We start from the raw sequence: 25170 nt of genomic DNA on the forward strand, positions 1-25170 counted from the left end.
TGGCTATTCTAATCATAAGAATCCCCAAAGTCTGACTGAATTAAAGAAGGTGCACTTTAATATAGATAAACATATACTGTAGCTACAGTGTTTGGTTATTGTGCAACTTGTGCTATTTACCAACTGCTTAACCAAAAAGTCAATTTTATGGAAGGAGTCAGTTCCCGGGTAAACAGTGTTTCCAATTGTTTGTCTTTAATCAATGATTTACTCTGTGCTCTATTGATCCAACTCTGGTTGGATTGATGCGTGCAAAACAGCCAGTATAGAACCAGGAATCCAGAGTGTCTTCTACACTGTAGCCATTAATTGTAACGATGAAGAGATTTATACATTCTTCAGTGGGCTTAACCCTCCTGATATTACTAAATCATCTTATTGTGGTCCGGCCTTCTAATACTCTCAGGAGCTGTGTTGATGGGAGGTATGGATTTTTTAATACTTTCATTTTGTATTGGGCTACTGGATAAGCTTTTTTTCTGTTAAAAATAGTTGGATAATATTTCTTTTGGATTTGCAACACATTAGAATGAGAAATTGTAACTGAAAGTGATTCATTAAAAAATATAAGCATTTGTGTCCTTTCTCTGGCTTGCTTGAATAATGCTTGTCAGATGACAGAAATAATATGATTATTTAGCTCAAAATAATTCTACTAAAAGGCAGAATCTTTTTTTATAATTTGTTAGAATGGAAATCATTAATAAAATAAATAATAATAAAATCATTAAATAAATGTTGTTTTGAAAATTATTTGATTAATTCATCAATTAACCATTTTTATAAATCAAAAATCATTCTGTTATGATGTTCACTATCAATTAATCACTATATTAACCAGAGCCTAAAAAAAGAATACTGAAAGAGATCCAATGATATTTGCTTGAAATAATTGCAAAATAAGACTGTCATGCCTAAGCAGTCGAGATATAGTGTAGATTCTGCAATGATGTAACCTGGTGAGACACAGTCGCGTCTTGCTGATAGGTGTCATGCCCAGTACACCTAGAGGGCGCTCTACTTTTCTCCTGTTCCTAGTTCCCTGTGACTATTCATGTCTTTCTGGTGTGTCTTGTTGTATAGCCAATTTACTTCCTGCTTCTGCTCTGCTACTCGCTCAACATTGAGGTTCAGATGTCCCGAGACCCCTACTAGCACCAGGTCACTCCTGTCCATGGCCTGAGGGCATAGGTTTCTATAAGGCATTTCCTGAACAGCTGAGCCTGGGCTAACCCCCGCCTCGTCGCTACGTACAGAGTCTTTTTTCACTCTCCTTCCATTCCACGGTTTCGTCCTGAAGTGGGGCATGTATAAATCTCACTTATCCAGCATCAAAGTATCACCACTTAAGCACAGTGTGAGAGGTGTTGGTGGGGTCTGTTAATTTAGCCTCAAACAAAAGTTACACTTAGATGCCATAAAGCTGACTTGCTTTAGAACCCTAGTGGCTTAACTCTACAGTACATAATAAAAGACAGGAACAACACCCACAAACAGGTTAAACCAGACAAACTTTCTTCTGACTGTATATAAGAGCTTGGAAACCCTTGCAGTTTGTCTGTTATGTGGGGCAGACCCAGCGCGTGTTGTTGGACTTAGTGAGTTCAATAAAACTGAATCTGCACAAGACTGTCCTGCTCCTCTGATGAAGAATTTCCCATAACAGTCCTTTCCGACATCTGTGAAAATAGGCTGGGAATCCAAATGTTAGAGCCTGGTGGGGGGTTAATGTTAACTGAAGGCTGTCAGAGAGAGACAAATTGGTGGTATCAGGGAACCAATAGGTAGAATAGGACCTTATGCATAACCGTGAATCCTGCAGAACGTGGCGGGACAATCCAAAACACATAACCCAGGGGCTTGGTCAATTGGAGAAGGAATGAGTCCAGTAACCAAGGAAATCCAAAAAGACAATCCAAAAAACAAAATCCAAAGAGCATGGTCAAAAGACAGGGGCAAAGGTTAGTAACCAGGAGATCGGTAAAAAAGTTTAGAAACACACACCAGAGAATTCTACAGGAGGCTTCTCAATAGTGAGCATGGGGTTGGTGTGTGAGGGAACTTTAAATACCGAAGGGAAAGGGATGTGGTTGGATAATTGGTCCAGGAGTGAACATTTTTGGAATCTGGTGCATGTGGGAATGTGATGGGCTCAATTAGGAATGAGATTGTGAAAGAGTGGGTTTGGGAATGTAACGGCGTTTGCGAGGGAGAGTATGGAGTGTGACAGGTGGAGCATGGAGGCCGCCAGAGATGGCCAAAGCAGGACAAAGACTGATGGAAAATGTGTAAGGGAAACAGTGGCTATAATTGGGAGTGGACTCAGGTTAATACAGCTGAATGCAGTGTCATGTGAAGCATTTCAAGAACAGAGCACTGGACCAGTGGCAAATCAAGGCTTAAGTATTGTCTTGGATTGCGCACTTGTTAATTGGTCAAAGGTGGCCAGGACATCTGGGCCAAGATAGTCTAAGTAGTCCTGGGTGGAATGTGGCTCCTCATTGGCTTGTGCTCGGTTTCCTAGGACTGCACCGAGGACTGCAAGCTCCTAGTGGCTCACACATAATGGATTTAATATAAATTAGCATCGATGATGTCTTTTTTATGACGCTCAAAAGAAGTCACCTCTATTTCAAGTTTCTTAAAAATGGGTTATAGCTATTCACCTCTACGTACTATATTATATAACTCAAACATGAGTGATAAACCTAGTGTAAATCAAGATGAAATGACCCTAACAAATAATGGATTAGTTCTGCACAGCAGTAGTCCTCAACGAATGGGTTAACATGTGGCTTTCATTTAATCTGTGTTCTCATTAACCCAAAAATTGTTGATTAATATTATTATTAGCCATAATGCAAACCAATTGTATGTACCTTTGGTGCACCAGTAGTCTTAAGTGTTGCTCTTTCTCTAAGTGCATGTTCTTTCTTTCTTTACAGAGGTAAGAACAGCACTGCAAGGAAACCCAGAGGTGTGAATACCCCTGCTCCAGTGGACTGTAAACTAGGCCCATGGTCAGCATGGGCACCTTGCTCTGCCTGTCAACAAAAAACAGTTAAGTACTCTACATCAAGATTCATATTTGTCTATATATGGATGCATGGATGGGCAGACAGAAAGATCGAAGTTTTCCTGGAATGGTCTGCCTACTTTTGATATAGAACTAATTTGCAGTATGGGCTCTTGATTCATGAATAGACGTTTATGGGTTTATTACCTGAGTAGTTTTTACTAATGAGAAACCTTGAACCCAAGTTTCAGTCGGATTGATTCAGTAAAACCTCTGTCTGTATAAAAGAGTACAAATGTAAGCTAAATAATATTCAATATTGACATATCCCATTATTCATAGGCAGTTCACTTTAAAACACCAAGACTCTGAACAGTGTTTCTAACAAGATCCATGTGAAGCCAGTTTCACTGGTCAAAGTATGGCTCTACCATGCCGATGAACCTTAACAAGTGAAGAAGAAGCTCAGGATGCCTTCCTCTCCTTTGTGTTAATCCTTCTTAATCTCTGTGCTGCCTTTTTCCCTGAAGAACAGTTGATTTTTCTCTTGTCAACATCTCAGAATTTCTGGTTCTTTTTGCATATGTTTCTTCATTTACCTCTCTGATTGTACTGACCATGACTTACTCTCAGCCCCGTAATCCCCCTCCAATTGTGTTTTTAATATTCAAGGGTTCTATCCTGGGCTCCCTACTATTCTCTCTCTTATCCTGTTCCCTGGGTCTTTTCATTTCCTCCCATACCTAGACTATTGTAACTCCCTTTTTAATGCCCTCTTTTAAAACTCTCCATTAACTTCAACTCATACTGAATGCTGCTGGTTTGTCATTTCTCATTTTCCTCATGCTAGTCCATTCCAATTTTCAGTGCCTGCTCAATATTCACCTGTTAAGATGGCTCTAAGTAAGGCTTGGTCTACTCAGCACTGGGATGAGTACATACCGGTTGCTCCTGTAATTGGTGTTGATGGCACTCTTCCCTCTGACAAAAATTTCAAAAACCTATGTCCCAGTACAGTAACTGGAGACACTATGCTGCATCTGTAATGTTAATTGTCTCCACTATGTGGTGATTAAAGATCCAATGACACTGCTTGTAAGCACAGGGATGTCAGACCTGGTGTCTGGGAATTTACTACTCTAAAGTAGAGTTTACTACTCTGTTCTTCAACATTCTGGCCTCCCTACAGTTCCCCCTAATAATTGAATTAAGACTTAGAATTGAGGCAGGCAAGTTAAAGTGTACAATAATGAAGACATTTCTTATACCTCCACCTGATGTGCTGTATTGTAAGGCTGCTGATGAATAATGGTTTCCACATGTCACTATGGATGGGTGCTTTAATTCAATGTTTGATGAACTGGGTTCCCTCCAATTTGTAGAGCACTTTAGGATCTTTGGAACAAAAGCAATTCATATTTGCAATAAATAAATTATTTTATATCCACACAATATCTATATAACTGTTAAAAACTTACTGTTTCATTTTTTCCAGCACAATACTTGCTATAAACCTCCATCTTGTGCTAGTCGTTTTTATGAACTTATGTAATATGTGATTTTTATTTATGTAAAAAAATGATAGAAATTTAATACAATTTTAATACAAATTTAAAGTGTATTGTATGTCACCCTGGATAAAGGTGTCAGCTAAAAAAAATTAATATTTATTATCATTATCATCCACATGGACAAATAAACCACAGACATTTTCAAAGAAAACATTCTCTCTGTCATATGTTTACATACAAAAAAATGTACTACTGTGAAATTTATACATTCCTATTACAAACCCCCAAATGAATAGTTATGATATGTTTTAGCACTTCAATTTCCATATCAAAGCCCTGGAAAACTCAATATTTCTGATCCCTAATCTTTTAGATTTTGTAATGACAAAGAAATCATATTAGTAATGGAGGAAATGAATTTCTAATCTATATCAAACATATAATTTTTATTATTTGTTCAGGAGAAGTGTAATTAAATATTACAATCTTAAATAAATTTCTGTATCACAATACATTTCTTATCACTATCCCTCTGAGCGAGTACAGATGCACTCCTTTAAAGCATACAAAGTAAAATGTAGAAACAATTCTTATACTGATAATGAAGATCTACTACAACAATATGAGTGTGCTTTCCCCAATACTGTATATGCATAATTATTTCATTTTTAGTATAAGTATAGGTAGAACAGCAATGGTTTAGTTACGTAGCAACTAACCATGTGTGGTTGCACAAGTACTGCTTAAATTTCCAGTGTACATTTATTGACAGCATATTTGAACAAGCTTATTTGCATTACTATTGAATATTGAGGCGAGTTATGGTTCACCGTACTATAACTTATTAATATCTGGATACACGTGATGTTGTCAACAGTAGACTTAAATAGAAATATTAACGTATGCCTTGTCAGCACCACTGCTACATACATTGCCTCTGCTTCTAACCATAAAACCAACCTCATAATTCTTCTATTTTTAACGAGGTACAGTTTGGAATCTACTTTGCCGGTGAAGTGAAGACAGGACAAGCACTATAAAGCACTGAATTTTTTAGTTTGCTTCTGTTCTCATCTTTTCCTGTTCACTCCTCTATCAGTACCAGCACAGGTACTTGGAACAAGCAAACCAGTTTGGTGGTAACCCATGTCTGGGCAACAAGTTGGAAGAAAAGATATGTCCCAGTGACATACAGTGCAACCGACAGGACCTTTGTGGAGAGGATTTCACATGCCAGGAAACAGGCAAGTTAACTTGTATGACAGCATAATGGAAGAGGATTGTTATAATTATTATTAATTAGGGGTGGGGTGACATGGTGGCACAGTAGTTAGCATTGCAGCCTTGTAGCGCTAGGGCCCTGAGTCCAATTCTGGAGATCTCAGGGCCATGGCGAATGATAAGACGAGCTCCAAGAGCAGGTACACAAAGGAGCCTCAGGAGTCTTTGGGATGGCAAGGTGGGAGCAAGGCTTAATGATAGATGATGAAGTGATAATGCAGGAAAATAAATCATGTGAGTTGGAAAAAAAGGCTGCCTTGAATCAGCAAAGATGCTGACTCGAATATGACTGACTGAAAAAGTAATAAGCCAGTAAAAAGCTGCCTTGATGCAGTGGAGAGACTGGCCTGAATATGGCTGTCTGAATAAATATTAAGATTGGAAAAAGCCACCTTGATGCAGAGGAGAGACTGGCAGGCTGAAACTAAGCTGGTTTTGGATAATGCAAAGGCTCCCCAGCAGAATGAGACTGGCTGGAATGGCAGCAGAGAAAGTCAGAGCCGTGGCTTTGGAGGTGACAGCGAAAAAGAAAATTAAAAAGTATAAGCCAAAGAAAACCAGAGAGACTGAATGGCCTTGCTGATTCAGTGCTTGTGAACCTTAGGAAAAAAATTAAGCATTTGTTGGATGATTGTTTCAGTACTTGAACCTTAGCTCAATGTCAGAGCACTGAATAAACAGGTAAAATAGCCTTTAATAGTCTGCTTAACTGTCTGATTGATTTTGAGATGGTCTGCCTGATTGAAAGATAAATGGTCTTTGGGAGTTGTGTCTTAAGTGAGTTCTCAAAGCGTTGGAAGCAGGCTGAAGCAACATCGGGATGTGAGCTGCTCCCAGCCTGGGTGTGACACTGATAGATTAATTGGCCCTGGTGTGTGTTTGTGTCTTGCAGCCCAATGCCAATCAACGAGTAATGTGTTCATTACTTGCTGATTGGCTTTGGGATCCAAAGTTGCATGAACAGCTCTGTGTGCTGAGAAATGTGCAGTGAACATGTGTCTGTTTCCAGGGCGGTGCATCAGCCGGCGGCTGCTATGCAACAGTGACCCAGACTGCAGAGATGGGTCAGATGAGAATGAATGTGGTGACTTGGAGAACTATGAAGATACTTTCTGCAAGCAGCTTTTCCCTATCCCTGGCTCAGAAATAAGTGCCCGAGGGTAACAGTGCATCTCTGGTCAGCTATGAGGGTCTCTGGGATTAAAGGGAGGCCAATACAAATTTGTTTTCACTGAGTTTCAGAAATCCAACGTGCTAAGTATTGTCAGCACAGAAGAAAATGCCTAGCTGCTTGTAATGATACATAAATGTATGTTCAAATGTAAAGTTTAGGTTAGAATATTTAAACATATTAGAATATATTTAAATGCAACAATAGTGAGTTCTGTACTGACACTGCATTAACATCAGTGAGCAATTTTAATTTAAGTCACTCCAGAAAAAATCAATTTAATATGACTCTTGTTAATGTAGAAATTTGTATCATGAAATTGAAATATCTAGGCCTTAATATAATGTGAGTCAATGGAATTAAATACCTATTATGTCATTGGTTATTGCCACCACACTATCATTCATAATGAGTTATATCAGCCATCCAATTAATTTCCACCTCTTAATATCACTTCTGTTTTTGCATATTGCTGTTACGCATTCTGCACGCACTCGCACTGTCACGCATTCCACACACTCTCACAAACACCATCACATTCCCATGTGCACCCACTCAAACATGCTCACGCCGCAGCTAATCTTCCTATCATCTTTTACTCCCATCACTACTTTAACCCTCCTCTTTTCCCATACTTCTCCCCCCTCCATAAACTTTGGAAAAAAACTACAACCATACTGTTTGGAACCGCCCACAGACAACAGACTTCTGCCAATAAACGCTGACGACCCTTTATTTTTTAGCAGAATGATTGCTAACAATTGCATGACATTTTCACTTTATAGTAAAAAAATGTAAAAAAAATATTTAATATGATATACTGTAGTTACTATATCAAATAACATAAAAATTATACATTTTTAGTACTTTCAGAGTGAAATACTCTCAAAAGTGTAATTCTTTTAAACTATGTATTTACTGAGTAAAATATGTATTCAAGAATATAACACTCCATTTTAATTATGAATGGAGTTTATAGCACAATATGATAGAAGGTATTAGAATACACCTTATTGAACAAATATACAAACATTGCTGATTATTACAATGTGGTTGTTTCATGGCAGGTTTGTCACATGTGTATGATATACAGTAGTAGGTGATAACTGCCAGAAACATGATATTTGCTTGGATATTGGTGAGTCACTGATAACAGCAACATTAACCAGCAACACTTAATGTCAGACGTTTTATTCTGTGGCTTATAATTATATTATTGGAGGGCTTTACACACAAAATTGTTATGCTGCAACATTTGTAATTAATATTTTGTGATCAATTAAAACTAAATTTAAAAATATTCAGTACAGTAGACTTTCCTATTGTACCACCATAATGATGCAAAGCAGAACATTGCCATTATATGTATACGAGTAAAACACCTTGAGAAAAAACATTAGTTTCAAGTTATTCATACATTTTAACTTGAAGATTTTAAACTTTAAAATTTTGAAAAACACAAGGTCATTTGTTAAAATCGTTTCATAATATTGCTATATTTTTAATTGAACAAGAAATGGGAATTCAATTGATTTTGTGAACATTATTTGTCTTCTTTAGCTATAATGCATTAACGGGAGAGTTTCTCCTCAACACTATTGACCCTGGTTACTATGGTGGATTTTGTGAATACGTCTATAATGGTGACTGGAGGGAGCTGACTTATAATGCTTTTTGTGAGCACATGTCTTACAACGAAGATGAGAAGTATTACAGGAAACCATACAATATCCACTACTATCAATTCTTGGTAGGTATGAGACTTTTAAATCCAGAGTTTGAATTTCTCAGCATCTTAAACCTATTTGCTTATAGTTGTTCCTAATCCAGAGTCTGGCTTTCTGAATCACTTTGGGCCATATTTAGCAATTTGTGTCAGAAAAACATGTTCGTTGTGCCAGTGATTTTAGGACCCTTAATTGGTCTATGTTCACAAAAAAAGATACTGAACTGGGACAATAACTAGAAAAAAAGATTAACAGAAGGCCTCTGAAAGTAGACATTGTGTCAGTGGTATGATTTTCTGCTTTTCAGATTTATTTTGTGTTGATGTTGACAGGCCCAAGCTGACTCTGGAAGCTCTTCAGAATTTTATAATGATGTAACCAGCTTGTTAAGAGCAAAGAAGGAAGAGGATTCTTTCAACTTTGGTTTTACAATTGGAATTAGTGTAGTTGAAGGTGGATTTTCACATAAACAAGATTCCAAATCCTTAAAAAATATATCAGAATACACAGATCAGGTAAGTTGGAACCTAACTTTATATCTGTTTTAGTGTTTTACTTAAGTGAGTTCACTTAAGGAAGTTTTTAGGAAACTACACTGTGATGTTTTAAAATGTTACAAAAATCATATGTTCTAATTCACTGAAGCTGTTTTAGTTTAGGGATTTCATTCATTTTCTTTATGAATACATACCAGTTAGTTATTAATTTCGTTTTAAAAATTGTAGCAAACCTATCAAGGTTTAAATGTGATAACTTTTACCTTAAGAATAATACCTCAGTAGCACCTTAGCTTGCAAAACTTGCTCCGAATTAATGGGGAAGTCATCTTATGAAGATCTCCAGGTTTCAAGATCTGTGTATGCTGATGAACTAGATAGATATGGTTGCAGAAGGACAGTGGCACAACAAGCTTCACCCTCTTGCAAAAAAAGAAATTGGTATTCAGAAAGTTGAGTTATTGTACAGGAAGGCTGTTACATACCACAGGCAACTGGCCACAAAAAACTCTTCTGCAGCTGAGTATTTAAGCTACCACTAATAATAATTTTAATTTTGCCTTATCAACCAATTCAATGATCTGCAATTCAATATAAGTTTCTTACAATTATGCAAATATATTTTGCCCAAGACAATGTAGTTGTGAGAAAAACTGGGGTAAATCAATACCTACTGAACATTACTCTTTTGTTGCATAAGTAGTCTTCCAATTTAGAATTTTTCATCATATTTTTTTTTATTTTGTTCCCAAACATTTTAAACTGGTCTTGTTTGGACTCCACATATTCAAATTGGGGCATGCATGACCTTATCTAAGTTGTTAGTTTTCTTATAATATGCATAACACCATGCTGCTTACTCCAAACTTGGAGGATATTGTCCCTTAGAAAGGACTATTGATATGTAAATCATATGTAAAATGATAGCCAGTTAAGACCATACATGGCAGGTTTCATGCTTAACATATTGGGGAAGATGCAGTTATAATATGATACAATGGAACAAGTAAAGTTTAATTCCACATAAAAAAATAAGAAATTTCTCCACTGCTTCAAGGAGAAACACAACCTTTTGGTTGTATAGCCTTCTTCAGAAGTAAAGAACATTTACTTATGATAACGTGACAGGTTATTAAAATGAAATACAAGTCACAAAAATCCAGATTACGGTTTACACTTTTGAAAAACAGTTCCTCGTTAATATTTCTTTCAAACATATATATACAAACACACATACACACAAAGTATAAACAATTTCCTTTAAGTGTAGCAACATTTTATATCTAAATATGTATTTAATGATAAATAATATTAATACCAATAATAAAAATAATTTAAATCTTTCTTAATATCATTAAAGCCAGCAGCCTTATCACCCTGCAACTAGAAACTGGCAACCCACTGAAACTAAGTAGGTGTGAGCCCGGTCAGTACCTGGATGGGAAAAACTAAGGTTGCTGCTGGAAGAGGTGTTAGTGGGGCCAGCAGGGGGTGCTCACCTTGCTGTCCATGTGGGTCCTAATGCCCCAGTATAGTGATGGGGACACTATACTGTAAACAGGCGCTGTCCTTCGGATGAGACGTGAAACCAAGGTCCCGACTCTCTGTGGTCATTAAAAATCCCAGGGTGTTTCTCGAAAAGAGTAGGGGTGTAACCCCGGTGTCCTGGCCAAATTTCCCATTGGCCCTTACCAATCATGGCCTCCTAATAATCCCCATCTATGAATTGGCTTTATTACTCTGCTCTCTTCCCCACTGATAGCTGATGTGTGGTGAGAGTTCTGGTGCACTATGGCTCCCGTCGCATCATTCAGGTGTATGCTACACATGGGAGGTGGTGGAGGGGAGTCACCATTACCTGTAAAGTGCTTTGTGTCCAGAAAAGAGCTATATAAGTGTAAGAAATTATTATTATTATTGTAGTTAGGGTATACTCTTGCTGGTATACGCCTGGGTAATACTGCAGTTATTTTTTGTTATTGGTTTGGTTAGTGTCAATGGCTATAAGCAGATCCTTGTTTCCCACTTTGAATATTAACTCCATAGCAATCTTATTGCAACATTGCTGTACTATATTTATTTCCTGGCAATGAAACTTTCTTGGGTTTTGTCATTTTACTTGATATTTAAACAGTTTCCTGTGAACCACACATTCACAAAGGAATGTCTGTTTTTTAACCTTGTGTTTTCCATACTGTTTTATCAAATTTTTAAACAACTGTTGTCTATACTGTGACTTAATACTAAACATAAATCACCTTGCTCACGTACTTGAATGCACATTGGTCTTACATGCATGACTTTTGCTTTTCCTATGGTTTTTATCTATTGTATTTTATTTTTTATTTAAACCTATTCCTGTTGTAATTTTTTCAGAAATACTTATATAATCTTTCAAACAAGTGTGAGAACTTTCCAAGGGCTGTACTAAGAAGTATGAAGTTTTAAACTAAAATAAATTGTCCTTGGCAGACACAGACTTCATTAAAATGGATAGTACCGTATTGTAAGGGTTAAACATGACCATAATATTTTATTACAGAATTTGGGATTTATAAGGCATTTGACAAAAATTCAAACATCCCAATTTAAAATGAGAAGCAGAGGTTTGGTTCTGGATGAAGATATGTATCAGTCTCTAATTGAACTCCCAGAAGAATATGACTATGGGGCCTACTCCCAGTTCATCAACAGTTACGGAACTCACTACATCACCTCTGGCATAATGGGAGGAATCCTCGAGTACATCATGGTTGTTGACAAGAAATCTATGGAAAGGAATGGTACATTTTTTTCTTTCAATATTAACATTAAAAGTCTTGAAAATGTGGGATCTGTATCAGTAATGTAAGTGAAAATGAACAGTTTCTCATTTTTCTCATTTTCAATTTCACCTTTAAAAATTGAGCAATTAAGAACCAATTGGAGGAATAAATAAGCAATTAATAATCTTATTATACGGTTAATAAGCAATCAGAAAGCTGAACTTTGCATTAAAACTTTTTTAACTTGTGTGGAAACAATGCTGGATCTCTGTTCCAGTACATTTGTGTTTAGGGTGGTCTTGTGCCTTTTACTTCTATTGGCGAACATGACATCATTAGATAGCAAACACAATACAGCCTGAAAGTACCTGAAGATGTCTTATAGATAAAATATAAAACAGCCATATACTGTAGATCATTAGTTCCTGTTGATCCTAAACAAGCTTAGGCCTTAGTTCTCAGTGCAAATGTGAAATGTGAAAAAAGTAAAAAGTTGATGGTATAATTTTACATTTAACATATTCTGGAAAAAAAAGAGGCAGACATTGCATGTCAGAGGCTGGGTTATGTCAATAGTCACTATTGGAATTCCACAAGTGGCAGCACAGAACTTGCTAAGCACTCATTGGATTATGGTTGGGTAGTCAGTCAGGGCTTTCTCAACTTCTAGTAAAACAGTGACTCTGTGACAGTGTTACTACAGAGTTTGCAGTGTGTCAAAAGCTAAATCAGTCACTGTGAACAGAAATATAAAGCATACATACAAAATGGGTAGGCATGTAATAAAAATCTAACCATTTTCTAACCACGTCTTCCAATTCATGGTTGTGGAGGAGCCAGAGACACCAGTCCATCTCAGGACAGACACACTGAGATAGATGTGCATGCACTCACACATAGGACCAGTTTTCCTAGAAGCCAATGTAACCCCATGGGGTATGGCCATCAAATTAGGTCATGAAAAGGGTGTGTTCACAGCTGCGGACACCCCCCCCCCCCTACAGCTTTTAGGGAGTTTTTCCACTCCTTTCCCTAGTTTCACACACACTCTCCTCCAAGAGTGTTGATGTATACGTCCCCCTTGTCTGGGCAACTAGGACCCAAAGCAAGCGTATGTCAATTTCTCTAAGCCCTTGGCTGATGGACTGTTGGGCTCAGAGTTTCCCAATTCATCCACGCTTCTGTCTCTACTATGATCTCTGAGATCAACTCAAGATTCACTAATATCGCTGAGCGTTTTGCTCATGTATTCCTGAAGGATCCTCTAGTTCTCTCTGTTGTTTCACACTAGTTCCTTTTGGGGAGAAGCAGTGAAAAACTCTCGACTTGGTTGTTCTCATTTGGTACGACTTCTCCGACCTCTACTGCTTTCTTTAACTTACCAGCTGGCTGACATGGCAACGATCGTATCTGCTACTCTTTGGGAGCCTTCCCTGCATCTCGATGATGTTTACTGAAGGAGTCTAGCCACTACACATGGAGTATCCGACTCCCTCACTCTACCCTAGTTCCACACCCACAGTTACCCACACTTACTCGCATCGGTGGCACCCTCCTTCTGTTGCCACTGTATGCCCACGAACAGATTTCAGCAGCTAGATGAGCCTTTTTCTTCGCTCAACACTTCAATGTTTTTCAGAGTGAGGATTCCTCTACCGCAACCTACTCGGTTTTATATCATTCACTTGAAGAGGTAAGCAGCAAGACATTGATAAACTCAATGCTTCAGCATTTTCTAGAGTGAGGACTCCTCTGCCACACCTACTCTATGATACACACTCTATTACACAAATTCACATTAACTTAAACACCACTTACTAATCCTGTCACTCAGTGGACTTTTCTCTAGACAGACCTGTTCTTTTACTCCAATGGTCCCTTCCTTCAATGCATAAACATCTAAAAACTCTTACCTAGATTCCCTAAGAAATTAACATTCTACAACTCTTCTATTCAGGACACCTAATATTATATGCAGTTCCTTTCCAAAATCCTCCAAGAGTGTTGCCATCATTGTTTCCCCTTATCGGGGTATCTCTACAGCTGCAACTTACTAACCTGCTTTCTCATAATGCAGATGTTCTTCCTAAACATTGATTTCAGCAGCATCTGACACCTGCTGCTAACACGCAGATAGATGCGATCTATTCTCTCTCACTACTTCACCTACTGTATGCATGAGTTAAGAGGATACACCACATTACAGACACCTGACCTCACTCATTCTGTTGTGCTGAGTCTGTTTCTTCTTTTCCTACATATTAAAGTTGTGATCTTATGTCTGTCCTACTCTACAGCTAGTCCAGTACTGACTGCCTGGCTTGATCTTCACTCAGGGAAGTACTCAGTCAGCTCTTATAGACCTCTCACAGTAGAGTCTTGTTAACTCTAATAAGTTCTATTCAGCTGTGGTCGCCTAGCAACGTGCATCTCTCTTGCAAGAACTCCGACACTCAGGGACTCCACACCCTGGACAGCATTACAGCAATTAACCTAACAATATGCTTTCGGACAGTGGATGGAAACCACAGGAATTCCTTGCTACCATGGGGAGAACATACAAAGTTCACACAGATAGCACCCCAGATAAGAAATTGAATACAGAGCCCCAGCACTGTGAGGCAGCAACAATAACTGCGCCACCACGTGGCCCCAAAAAGTAATGAGCAATTCTCAAATTAAAATAGGAAAATTGATTAGTATTCACACTTTAGATGGTTACTGTCTTAAGTCTAAATATTTTTTTTCAGCAATATGTAAGAGAAACTGATGCCTGTGAAACAATGTATTTTTTGTCATTCACATTCACCTTTGATCTTGTAGAAATTACTGGAGAGCAGGCAGGGCAGTGCAATGCCTTGTCACTAGGAATTGCAAAGGTTGGCCCAATGGACCTTTCTGTCTCAGCAGACTTTTGCAACAGACATGGGTTTCAGAACACAGGTTTGTGTGCATGCCTTCAGTTTTTCTTAACAGATAGTACCATATTTTTCCTCTGGGGTTATATTTAGTAACGGTTAGCAAAGCTGTAACTCAATTGCACATCACTTTTGTGGTGTGTTAGGTACCACACTAAAATGTGTGGGAAACAGACATTGCCTGCAACTATGCTAAACTAAACAGAAACTCAGACAATGTATTCTCTGAGTTGTGTAGTTGTGTATTAACAACTACAAGTGCATTACAGATGATTGGATTACATATGAACAGGTGCACTGAAGGGATCTTCTTATTGGCCCTAATCTTACCTACTGTGCTTTGATTGACTACAGAATTTGATTCACTGTTGATGTATATTTGTACACATGTGAAACCTGACACCTGTTATAAAAGGTGTCATCATCCCTTAAACCCTGTAGAGTACAGGAGAAAACCAGGAGTGCAGGAGACCAGGTCTTTTGCCATAGCGGAGTTTGCCAGTGTTTGGAGAGTGGCGCAATTTCTCCTCTGAGCCTATAAGCTACAATGATCAAATCCCAGCAGGGGCAGAACAGAGTTGCATCCATCACACACGTGCAACCAAAAGGATTCACTAATACTCTTAATTGTGATAGCAAAAGTGTCGGTGTTCACATTCACATGTTTACTATATAGGGCCATGTGAAGAACACAATGATTGCCAGATTAAAATATTCATAGAACCTTTTTATGACACATCGGAAAAAATACATCACCTCTCGTTAGTTTCTGTGAACCCAAATGTGGGAGGGGGAAAATAACCCTTCAAAAGATATTTTCTGCAATACGAAAAACTATGTCAAAAGGAGAAGCCAGTAATCTCAAATCTAGAGAGCGTGATTGCCGAGTCAAAGAGCTGTAGTTAAATGGAGGAAGCCAGAAATCTGAAACCAAGAGGGGTACTTCCCAAAACTGGAGTTAACAGGAGTTAACACCGCTACTCTTACAGACAGAGCCATGGGATCTTTAAAGACCATCTTATCTTCTGAGATCTGACAATGTTAACCTAGAAGGTGACCATGGCTATGGAAACAGTTAAAACCGTTGAAGGGTTTATTAAATTCTATAATTAGTGCAATATTATTTTGAAATGTATAGTACATCTGTGTACATTCCACAGTATAACAATTGTAGTTTAATCTGACTCTAATTAAAAATAATAAGACCTCTATCTGCTTCATAAGTACTTATTTATAACTCCATGGAAAACACCCACAGCCTTTAGCTATGAGCTTTAGAACAATCATGTGTTCAAAACATATGCATTTATCGTATATACTGCGTGTATAAATAAAACTACTGTATATGTGATAAGACCATTATGTGATTTTTTTTACACTGATGTTTTAAAAAATAAAAAATCAGTAATTGTGGTCTAACTCCCCATCTATTAGTCTGTTTTATACAACAATTATCCTATTCAGTTTCTATCAAGGTGGAATAAACAAGGTGATCATCACTAAACGGAACTAGGTTGCTGAAGATTTCACCTGAACTGTAGACAAACTTGCAACAGACTGATAGCTCAGTATTGCTGGTCCTTTGATAAGTGAAGAATACTATAGTGGAGCATTTCTATATTTTTATTTCTTGATTTTCACCAGGTTTGACATTCAACAAGTTAAATCACCACATCAGCCAGTTAATGATCTCAGTAATAAGGTGATTTAGTGCTTATACCATAGCCCAAGTGTATCATGGCTATTCATGAATTATCAATTAATTAAAATGACTCCAAAAACATTTAATCATGATCCAGAATCTATATCCATGTTATTTTTATAAAAACATGCATAAATAGACTGACAAGTTTCTTTTGAAGCTCAGTATATATCTGTGTGTTTATTGATTTTGACAGATAATAAAAAGGAAAGTAGTATGGTAAAAGATGTTATCAACTTGATTCGAGGAGGAGACACAGCTTCCAGCGGTGGGCTGTTGGCAGTTTATGATGAGAAAACATACCGACATTGGGGGAAATCCTTAAAATACCAGCCAGCTCTCATCGAATTTGAGGTATAATGAAATATTCCCTTAGAGCAAATTGTTTAATTAAATCTACATATCCATATTAAAGCAAAAGCAATAGCACATGAGACAGTGAATTTTTGACAAACATAGAAAGATTTGTTAGTGATTTTTTTAGTATTTTTTAATAAGAAAAAGCTTAAAACTAAATGGGGATGTCAGTCTTGTGTTGTTGCATTAGTTAGTATATTTGGGACGATATTAGCTTGGGAACACCAGAGGAGAAAAACAAATCATAGTTCTGATGTCCCTTCTTCTGTGTTTATTGTGCATTAATTCCAGATCCTTCCAATATATGAGCTAGTCCATTTCAGCACAGCTAAGAGTGGCAATGCAAAGCTTGAGAACCTGCGGAAGGCATGGCATGAGTATCTGAGGGAGTTCAACTCATGCCGCTGTCAGCCCTGCAAAAACAATGGGCAGACCATGCTTGATGGAACGTCGTGCCGGTGCCTGTGCCCCAGTGGATTTGAAGGGCCTGCTTGTGAGGAGACCCAGAGGAAAGGTAATGACCTTTCAGAAAACTTTTTTTCCAATCCCTTCTCTATCACTTTCAGTAAGTTGTGTAAAATAATATACATAAACAAAAGCTTAATTTCTTTAAGAGCAGTTGATTTCCTTTATACAGCCAAATCTTTGAAAATCGGAATAAAAAAGCATACTAAATATAAAGTTTTTTTTAAGGTTTCCTGCATGTGAGACAGTTAGCTATCTCCCAGCTGTACCTATCAATCAACCAAAGCTGAACACAGAAATAAATAGTACTGAGTATCATTTGGGGGTATTTTTACATCTTTTCCAACTTGCAACCAGAGGAGCTCATCAAAATGAAGCAATTCAGCATTGCTACCTTCCTTCTCCAGCATGGCTGCCTCCTGTGTCTGCCATCTTTAATTTTCTCTCTTATCCATTATGCACCACTGGCCAATGTTTTACAAAACTCTTTATGTGGTACAATGGAGCCCAAAAAAAACTCGGTCCATTCAAAATGATAAAAATATGGTAACTATGTCAAATATCACTATAATACAGATGCAGCCATTCAAAGATCGCAGTACAAACCAATATCATGGGCAACTATGCTTGCGCCACCGCTGCATACCGTGGTATGTGATTGGCTGGCCAAAATGACCGACAGGGGAACTGGTGGTGCATTGGTCGGTAGTGGAAAGGTTAAATCATTTAATGTTTTTATTGTGCACGTTTTAATCTGCTTAGTATTTAATATTTAGATGGAATTTTACAACTAAAGGGAAATTTTAGTAGCTGAGCATGAAAAGAAGAGGAGCATAATGCATCTGAAGGTCATAAACGATATTAATTTAGGAACATAAACATTATGTAAACTGTATATTGCTGGTCTTGGTAGTTTAAAGAAAAAAATACACACCAATATTCCATTTCTCCCTTAACATTTCTCCCTAAACATCAAAGTCTTACATGTGGTTATTTCGGGAACGTTTTTACACGCTCCTTCTGAACATATTACTGTACGTTTATATACTTTGTGAAAATTGATCTTTTTAACATTTCTGCAAATACACTTGTTATCGGATTAAACAAAAGCATACTTTTAGAATTGGATTAATAGGGAATATAATATGGATTCGCAGATCTAAATAAATAACGGTATAACTATATTCATGTACTGTTGCACAAACAGTAGTATAAGACTTTCCATTGATATGTGCTTGTCACATGACCGCCTCAGTAGTGTGATAGCTTAAGTGACTGACTTATGACCCTGAGGTTGAGTGTTCAAACCCAGCTGTCACCATCAGTTTTCTTTTGACAAATAAACATTTCTTTGAAAAACTAGGGCACAAATCCACGTGAGCCCGAAAGCCCTAAATTAATGTTGTGCATTCGCCAGGCGCTGCACGGTTTTTGCATCTCTCTCTCTCTCTCTCTTTCTCTCTCTCTCTCTCTCTCTCTCTCTGTGTCTACATTATTTGTAAAGAAACCGGTTTCACAGGTATTTTCAAAGTAGAATAGAGCCAGTCTTCCAATGAAAGACAGTCCAGAAGACAGAAAGACAGAAGACAGACACAACACAAAGCTGTGTCAGTCTTCTGTGTAAAAAAATCGGTTTGAGCACCATGGGTGCTGTTTTTAATAAGTTACTGAGTAAAGAAAAGGAATTTTCCTGCTGTCACCAGTATTGTGTATATAGTTTTATGTACAGGCTGCAAAAAATTTCACTAGTAGAGGTCTTTAAAATTAGGCTGGGCAAACTATTTTTTTAATTCTTAAAAAAAAAGAGATATAATGATGTGTTCCTGCTTAGACATTGCACAACTTTTAAAGCCATAAAAACAGGTTTTGATAGTTAATAACCACTTTTTATGCGCGAGAAACAGGTGATTTTTCTTCCTCGTGAATAGCTTAAAATTTCTGTGTGTGCTTTAATTAAACATTTAAAATACACTAATTAAAAAAAAATTAAAAAAATAAAAATTTGTTTCGAATAGAAAAAAATCATATTCTTTTGTCTTGGTCTGGTATGTAGAACAGATCAGCAGGTCTTTTTTTTTCCAATCAGAGGCTCACCACAATTCACACTCATCCACATCACAGATCTGCCACACACATACGCCTCAGGACAGTGAAGTCACTGACTTTCATATCGAAACATTTTGACACTGCGCTTAACAATCTTAGGAAGATCACAAAACAAGCCTGTTAGCCTGGTTTTTGCCTTAAAAAATCACGCCTAAGAAAGTGAAGTAGTATTAACTAGCAAAGGTGTTTCGCAGATGTAGGCATTATACGTAATTCAGGATTTATGAACTCTAATAATTAATAACCCTAATTAATCGAATCCCAGGTGTTCATAAGTTCATAAAGCCTGAATTACATAATATGCCTACGTCTGCGAAACACCTGATCATCTACTCTAAAGATTTCAGTGCTTTGTGTATATTCTAATTGCAGTGGGGGCAGGGTGTGTGGGGAAAGGTTACTGGAGTAAAGTTAGCTTGAAGTTCGTGAATGATTTTGGCATGTCTGTAGCTTTTTCACGAAACTTCCTAGAGTTAAGAAAACACTTGCTGTGTGTACAAAATATATCGTGACTGTTTTCACAGTCTTCACTATGTAGTTTTTAAGCCATATTTTTTACCACGCTGGAACATTCTTTTGTTCATATCTTCGCAAGGGAAACACAGAAGGCCTTCAAACCAAATGTATTTCATGAGGAATGATGGCAGCCGAAAGCTTGGGAGAAATTAGAATCGTTTATTGGGATGTGGAGATTTGGCGTAACCTGCTTGGCTGAGGGCCAACCTCCCGGCCGTTGGACAGGGAGGATAGGACCCCCATGCAACCAATGGGGTAGCTGGAAAGGTGGAGAGGGGGTGGAGGAGGGATGCAGAAAACAAACGAGGAAGAGGAGAAGGTGACGTTTGATATATGGAGACCAGTTGCTTATGTCAGGATTAGTGAGAATTGCAGCAGCTGTGTCGAATGAGCTTGGCTGCCTTCATTCCTCCCGAACTTTCATTAAAAACTCCATTTAAAAGACCATGAACTCTGGTTTTTCATCAATGCGTAATTACGCACTAACTGGAACCAGGGGGGACTGCTGTGTACACACGTTCACAACGTGAGAAATACTGCTCAATACGGCTTTGTGTAAAAAACCTGTATATCACCATAGGAAGCATAACAGCGCAGCCTCCAATTACCCAGTCTGTAAGCACAGGAATAAAGCTTTGTTTGATTTCTGAAACCCTTTCTTTATGTCCTGTTTTCAGGTAAGGGTCAACTATATACACAATACTGCTGACAGCAGGAAAATTCAAATATTCTTTAATCAGCAGCTTATTAAAAACAGCTCCCATGATGTTCAAACTGATTTTTTTACACAGAAGACTGCTTTCTGAATCTCTTTTTCTCATGCTTTTATTTAATGTGGCACTGTGCACCCCTATGAAGAGGGCAATGCTGTTCACAAGCCAATAGCATTTAAACCACAGCACCTACAATGCTGCAAGTAAGTGTTTTACACACTAAGCAGGTCCTCTGACCTTTCCAAGTCTTGCTTTGGGTTGTGAAACCTCTTATTTTTTAATGATTTTTCAATATGGCATTACACATTTATATGACATTACCATTACACATGACATTTTTTAACCATTACACAATTTAAAAAATCATTGGTGTTCGAACTGATTTTTTTTACACAGAATAGTGAGAGAGAGAGGGCACCGGGCGCTCCTCGGCTGCAGTGCCAGGAGCATGCGCAACATCAGCTTTGCACCCCACACCCTGCGGTACTGCTGTGTACATACAGTACGAACATGTTGTAATATTTAGAAATATAAAAAATGTCAATAGAATGCCAATAATATTTGCTATTTTAGTTTTTGAATGAAATTTGTATTTGTTAAAAGAAAACTCATATCAATTGCTGGATTTGATCACCCAACCTCACACTTATAAGTCAGTCACTTAAGCTATTACGCCATAGACACAGTGCCATAGCATGGGGGTGAAACAGCCGTACACATATCAATAGGAAATCTTATACTACTGTTTGTGCAGTAATACTACAGCAACACTACAACTACAGCAATACTACAATAGATATTTCTAAATATCACCCATGCGAGTTGTTCGCACGAACACATATTGGGCAGTATTTCTCGCATTGTGAATCCTCAGGTGAACCTCAGTGGTCTGGGGTGCAGGCTACAAACCTGTAGCCTTTTAACGACAGAGTTGTTCTATTCCACCTTTCGGGCAGAGTCTGTCTAAGAAAGCATAATATTGTAATAACAGTGGGGACGGGTTTGGTCGAAATCTGTGTTCTTCACACCTGAAACATTTTCTCTGAAATCGTTTTCTTCCCAGTTTAGCCGATCTTTTGCTGCCTGCACATGCTTACACAGCTCCCTAGGTAAATTATCATACTTGACTGTGAAAGCTTTAGAGAACTTAACATTTTCATTATCAACAAATTGTAAATACGACATTTACATTGGCGTTATTAATTTTTTACTTGAGTGTATGGAGGAGTGTCAGCTGTCAATGATAGCAGACCCCCCCCTCTTAGGCTGGGCAAACGATTTTTTTAATTTTAAAAAAATAAATAAAAAAATAGATATAATGATATAAACATTTACTGCAAGACATTTATTCTGGTGGGTAGCTGCGTAAGCCTGCAACGTTTCAGCTGTGAATCCTTCTTCAGGTGTGAGGGTCTTCAGCTCAAAATGAAATGCTTGAAGTTTGTAATGTAGGGCGCTCTGAACGAGTTAAACTTTAATGCAGGAAAAATGTATTTCCCAGATGCCATACTGATTCTTATGGAAGCCTGTTTCCACCAGGGAGTAAAAAAAAACACGCTATGGTATTCTCTCTGATGCAGTGCAGTTAAAAAAATATCTCTGATGCTGTTCCTAAATTAATATAGTTTATGACCATCAGATGCTTTATGCTCCTTTTCTTTTTTCCAATGGATTGGACAGGGAGAGGCATTTCATGATGTACTTTTCACTGATCTCTGGAACAGTTTTCAACCATGTAATTTTATAAAAAGGGGAGATATGTGAACAAGCAAAACCCAAAACATCCGCCGAAGGTTAGCCTATTCTACTCTGAGAAGGGTAGAGGGGGTGGAAAGTGCCTGTGGTCATTTAATTAGTATTAAAATTCGCACCGATTCCCTTGTGAAGATATGGACATAAGAAAACATTGACAATGTTCTTTATACACAAAGGAAGTGTTCTCAAAACTCTAGGAGGTTTCGTGAAAATTCTACAGCTGTGCCAAAATTGTTTTTGAACTTCAAGCTAACTTTACTCCGGTTTTCATTGTCAGATTGTGAATCAAAAAAGGCATTTAACTAAACACGCGTTTGCGATTTTAATCAAAATGGGGTTAGACCATTAGACATGTAATACACTTCCTCTTGATCATGTTAGAATCTTTATGTAAGCTTTAAGTTTTTTTTACCTTTTAATTAAACACTTTAAACACTTTAATTTTGTAAACGCAACACGCATTCCGTACAGATATAGTACAATCACATTCTCCTGTCTTCCCGTGGTGTAAAACGAATTAGCAGGTGATTGAGATAACAATGCATCACCCACTGAGTGGAATGTTCTCATATTATATTCCCTGATAATCAAATTCTAAAAGTATGTGTTTGTTTAAGCCGATAACGAGCAAATTCACAGAAAAGGTTAAAAGGCTATCGCTTTTCACAAAGTATATAATCCTAATATGTTCAGAAGGAGCAAGTGAAAACTTTTCAAAAATAACCACATGTAATGATGCTTAAAATGTTTAGGGAGAAAGTGGAATACTGGTGTGTATTTTTTCTTTAAAATACCAATACCAGCCTTATACAGTTTACATGATATGTTTATGTTCCTAAATTAATATCGTTTATGAGCATGTGAAAGGCATGGTGAATTGGAGATTCTCAAAACTTACTTTGTATGATTGGAAACTAATACGTGATTGGATCAACGAAAAGCTTTTGCTTTACTTTTTGTCAATGAAAAAAATGTCGGTTACAAAGAATATGGACCAGGGTAATACTTTTGAGTTTACAGCTTGTCCAAGGTCATTCATTATTAATACTATTAGTAATATCTTCGGTTAAGACTTTGATGCATAAACTATTTCTGCATAATTAAAATATTTATGATAATGGTAGGTTGTGTACTTTTGAGCTGAGCAATCTCAAAACTGAGCAATCTTGCTTTCATAAAATATACCAACTTTTTAATGATGATTAACATGCTGTAATACACAGTTTAAATTTAAAAGTCTAAAGAGTATACAACTTATATTCTAAATTGAATAAAGATTGTCCCTCAGCAGTGATCAGGATTTGAAAACGGCATTTTCTGGTGACAGCTCAAATGCTGTACATGAGAGATTAAGCTTTATTAGCTCCTCCTGACAGTTTTACAAGTTGATTCTGGATACTATTAATATAATCTAATGTGCATATTGTAATTTGCAGTATGACGAGAAATTACGCGTTATACAGCATTTTGATGCGACACGCCCACCGTGTTATACTATATAGTCATATAGCATATTAGTATATGGGCATAATATTTATCCATGCATTCGACCATTATAAGAAAACCACTTGTCCTGTTGAATTGAGCATCAACCTTCAGGCTGTCCAGAAAGCATAGATTGCAAGGCAAGACTTGAAAGTACAGGCCTGTCCTCACCTAGGATACAAGTTTATCTAATGTCCACAGAGGTAGTTACAGTTTAGACTGCATGTCTTTGGGAAGTGGAAGCTCCTGGAGAAAACCCCACAGACAGGGCTCCCCATCTAAAACTCAGAACCCAACAGCTGTAAAGAGCTCTGCCTCCATGATCCATATTTATTTGTAGTTTCTTCAACCCACAGGACCAACACATGGGAACTGGGGCTGCTGGAGCTCCTGGTCATTCTGCAGGTCTGGCAGTAAAACACGGAGTCGACACTGTAACAACCCTGCTCCTCTCAACGATGGATCTCCATGTTTGGGCAAAGCCTCACAAACAGTGTCCTGTTAACAGTTTTCTCCAGGCTGTTCACAGTCAACAGAGCACTGTTGAAGAACACACTCGTCTGCCTTTATAATAATCATGAGAATAATACTGATAATAATAATAATAATAATAATAATAATAATAATAATAATAATAATAATAATAAAAAGGCAAGGGTACTGCACATTGTAGCATATCAATAAAATATAAGAATATGAGTTTTTGGAATTTACTTTCCAATCTTGGGCTCTTACAGGTTCTTACAGTATCTCTATCAGCTACTTAAAAATAAATGTCCACCCCTCATTTGTAAACATTAAGTAATTGATTATTAAATTTAAATACAAAAATCTATTACATTGCTTTTTAGACTTTTTAAGAGGGGTTTGTGTAACTGTATTTAAAGGATGATGAAGTATGCTTTTTTAATTAGCTCCCCAAAATTTCTGACATTGTGGCAGTCTGTGAAATATTATAGGATTATTAGTGTGGTTTAAAAGTGACCTATGGTCACATTCATGTCAGTGAGATTTCATGGAAGGAAGCAGATTGTGGTACCAAGAAGAATGATATGTAAATGATACTTCTGCTGATTTTTTCTGAGCTAGAGAATCTACACTTCCACACAAGCGGGGCTGGTAAGGTATATAATCAGGTAGCAAGGATGACAAGAGACTTACAAGATATTAAAAATAATTATGCTT

At 37.4% G+C, this 25170-nt stretch overlaps 1 protein-coding gene across 1 annotated transcript; it reads left to right on the forward strand.

Moving 5' to 3' along the window:
• Nucleotides 1-244: 244 nt before the first annotated feature.
• On the forward strand, nt 245-24684 carry c8a (complement component 8, alpha polypeptide). Its single transcript, XM_015355814.2, has 11 exons — nt 245-424; nt 2946-3060; nt 5627-5771; nt 6818-6968; nt 8540-8729; nt 9039-9221; nt 11746-11986; nt 14792-14911; nt 16785-16942; nt 17237-17459; nt 24342-24684. The coding sequence occupies exons 1-11, from the start codon at nt 318-320 to the stop codon at nt 24488-24490; spliced, it is 1782 nt and encodes a 593-aa protein (XP_015211300.1). The 5' UTR covers nt 245-317; the 3' UTR covers nt 24491-24684.
• The last annotated feature ends 486 nt before the right edge of the window (nt 24685-25170 follow it).

Source organism: Lepisosteus oculatus, chromosome 9, assembly GCF_040954835.1.
Source record: "Lepisosteus oculatus isolate fLepOcu1 chromosome 9, fLepOcu1.hap2, whole genome shotgun sequence".
In the NCBI taxonomy this organism is placed as follows: domain Eukaryota; kingdom Metazoa; phylum Chordata; class Actinopteri; order Semionotiformes; family Lepisosteidae; genus Lepisosteus; species Lepisosteus oculatus.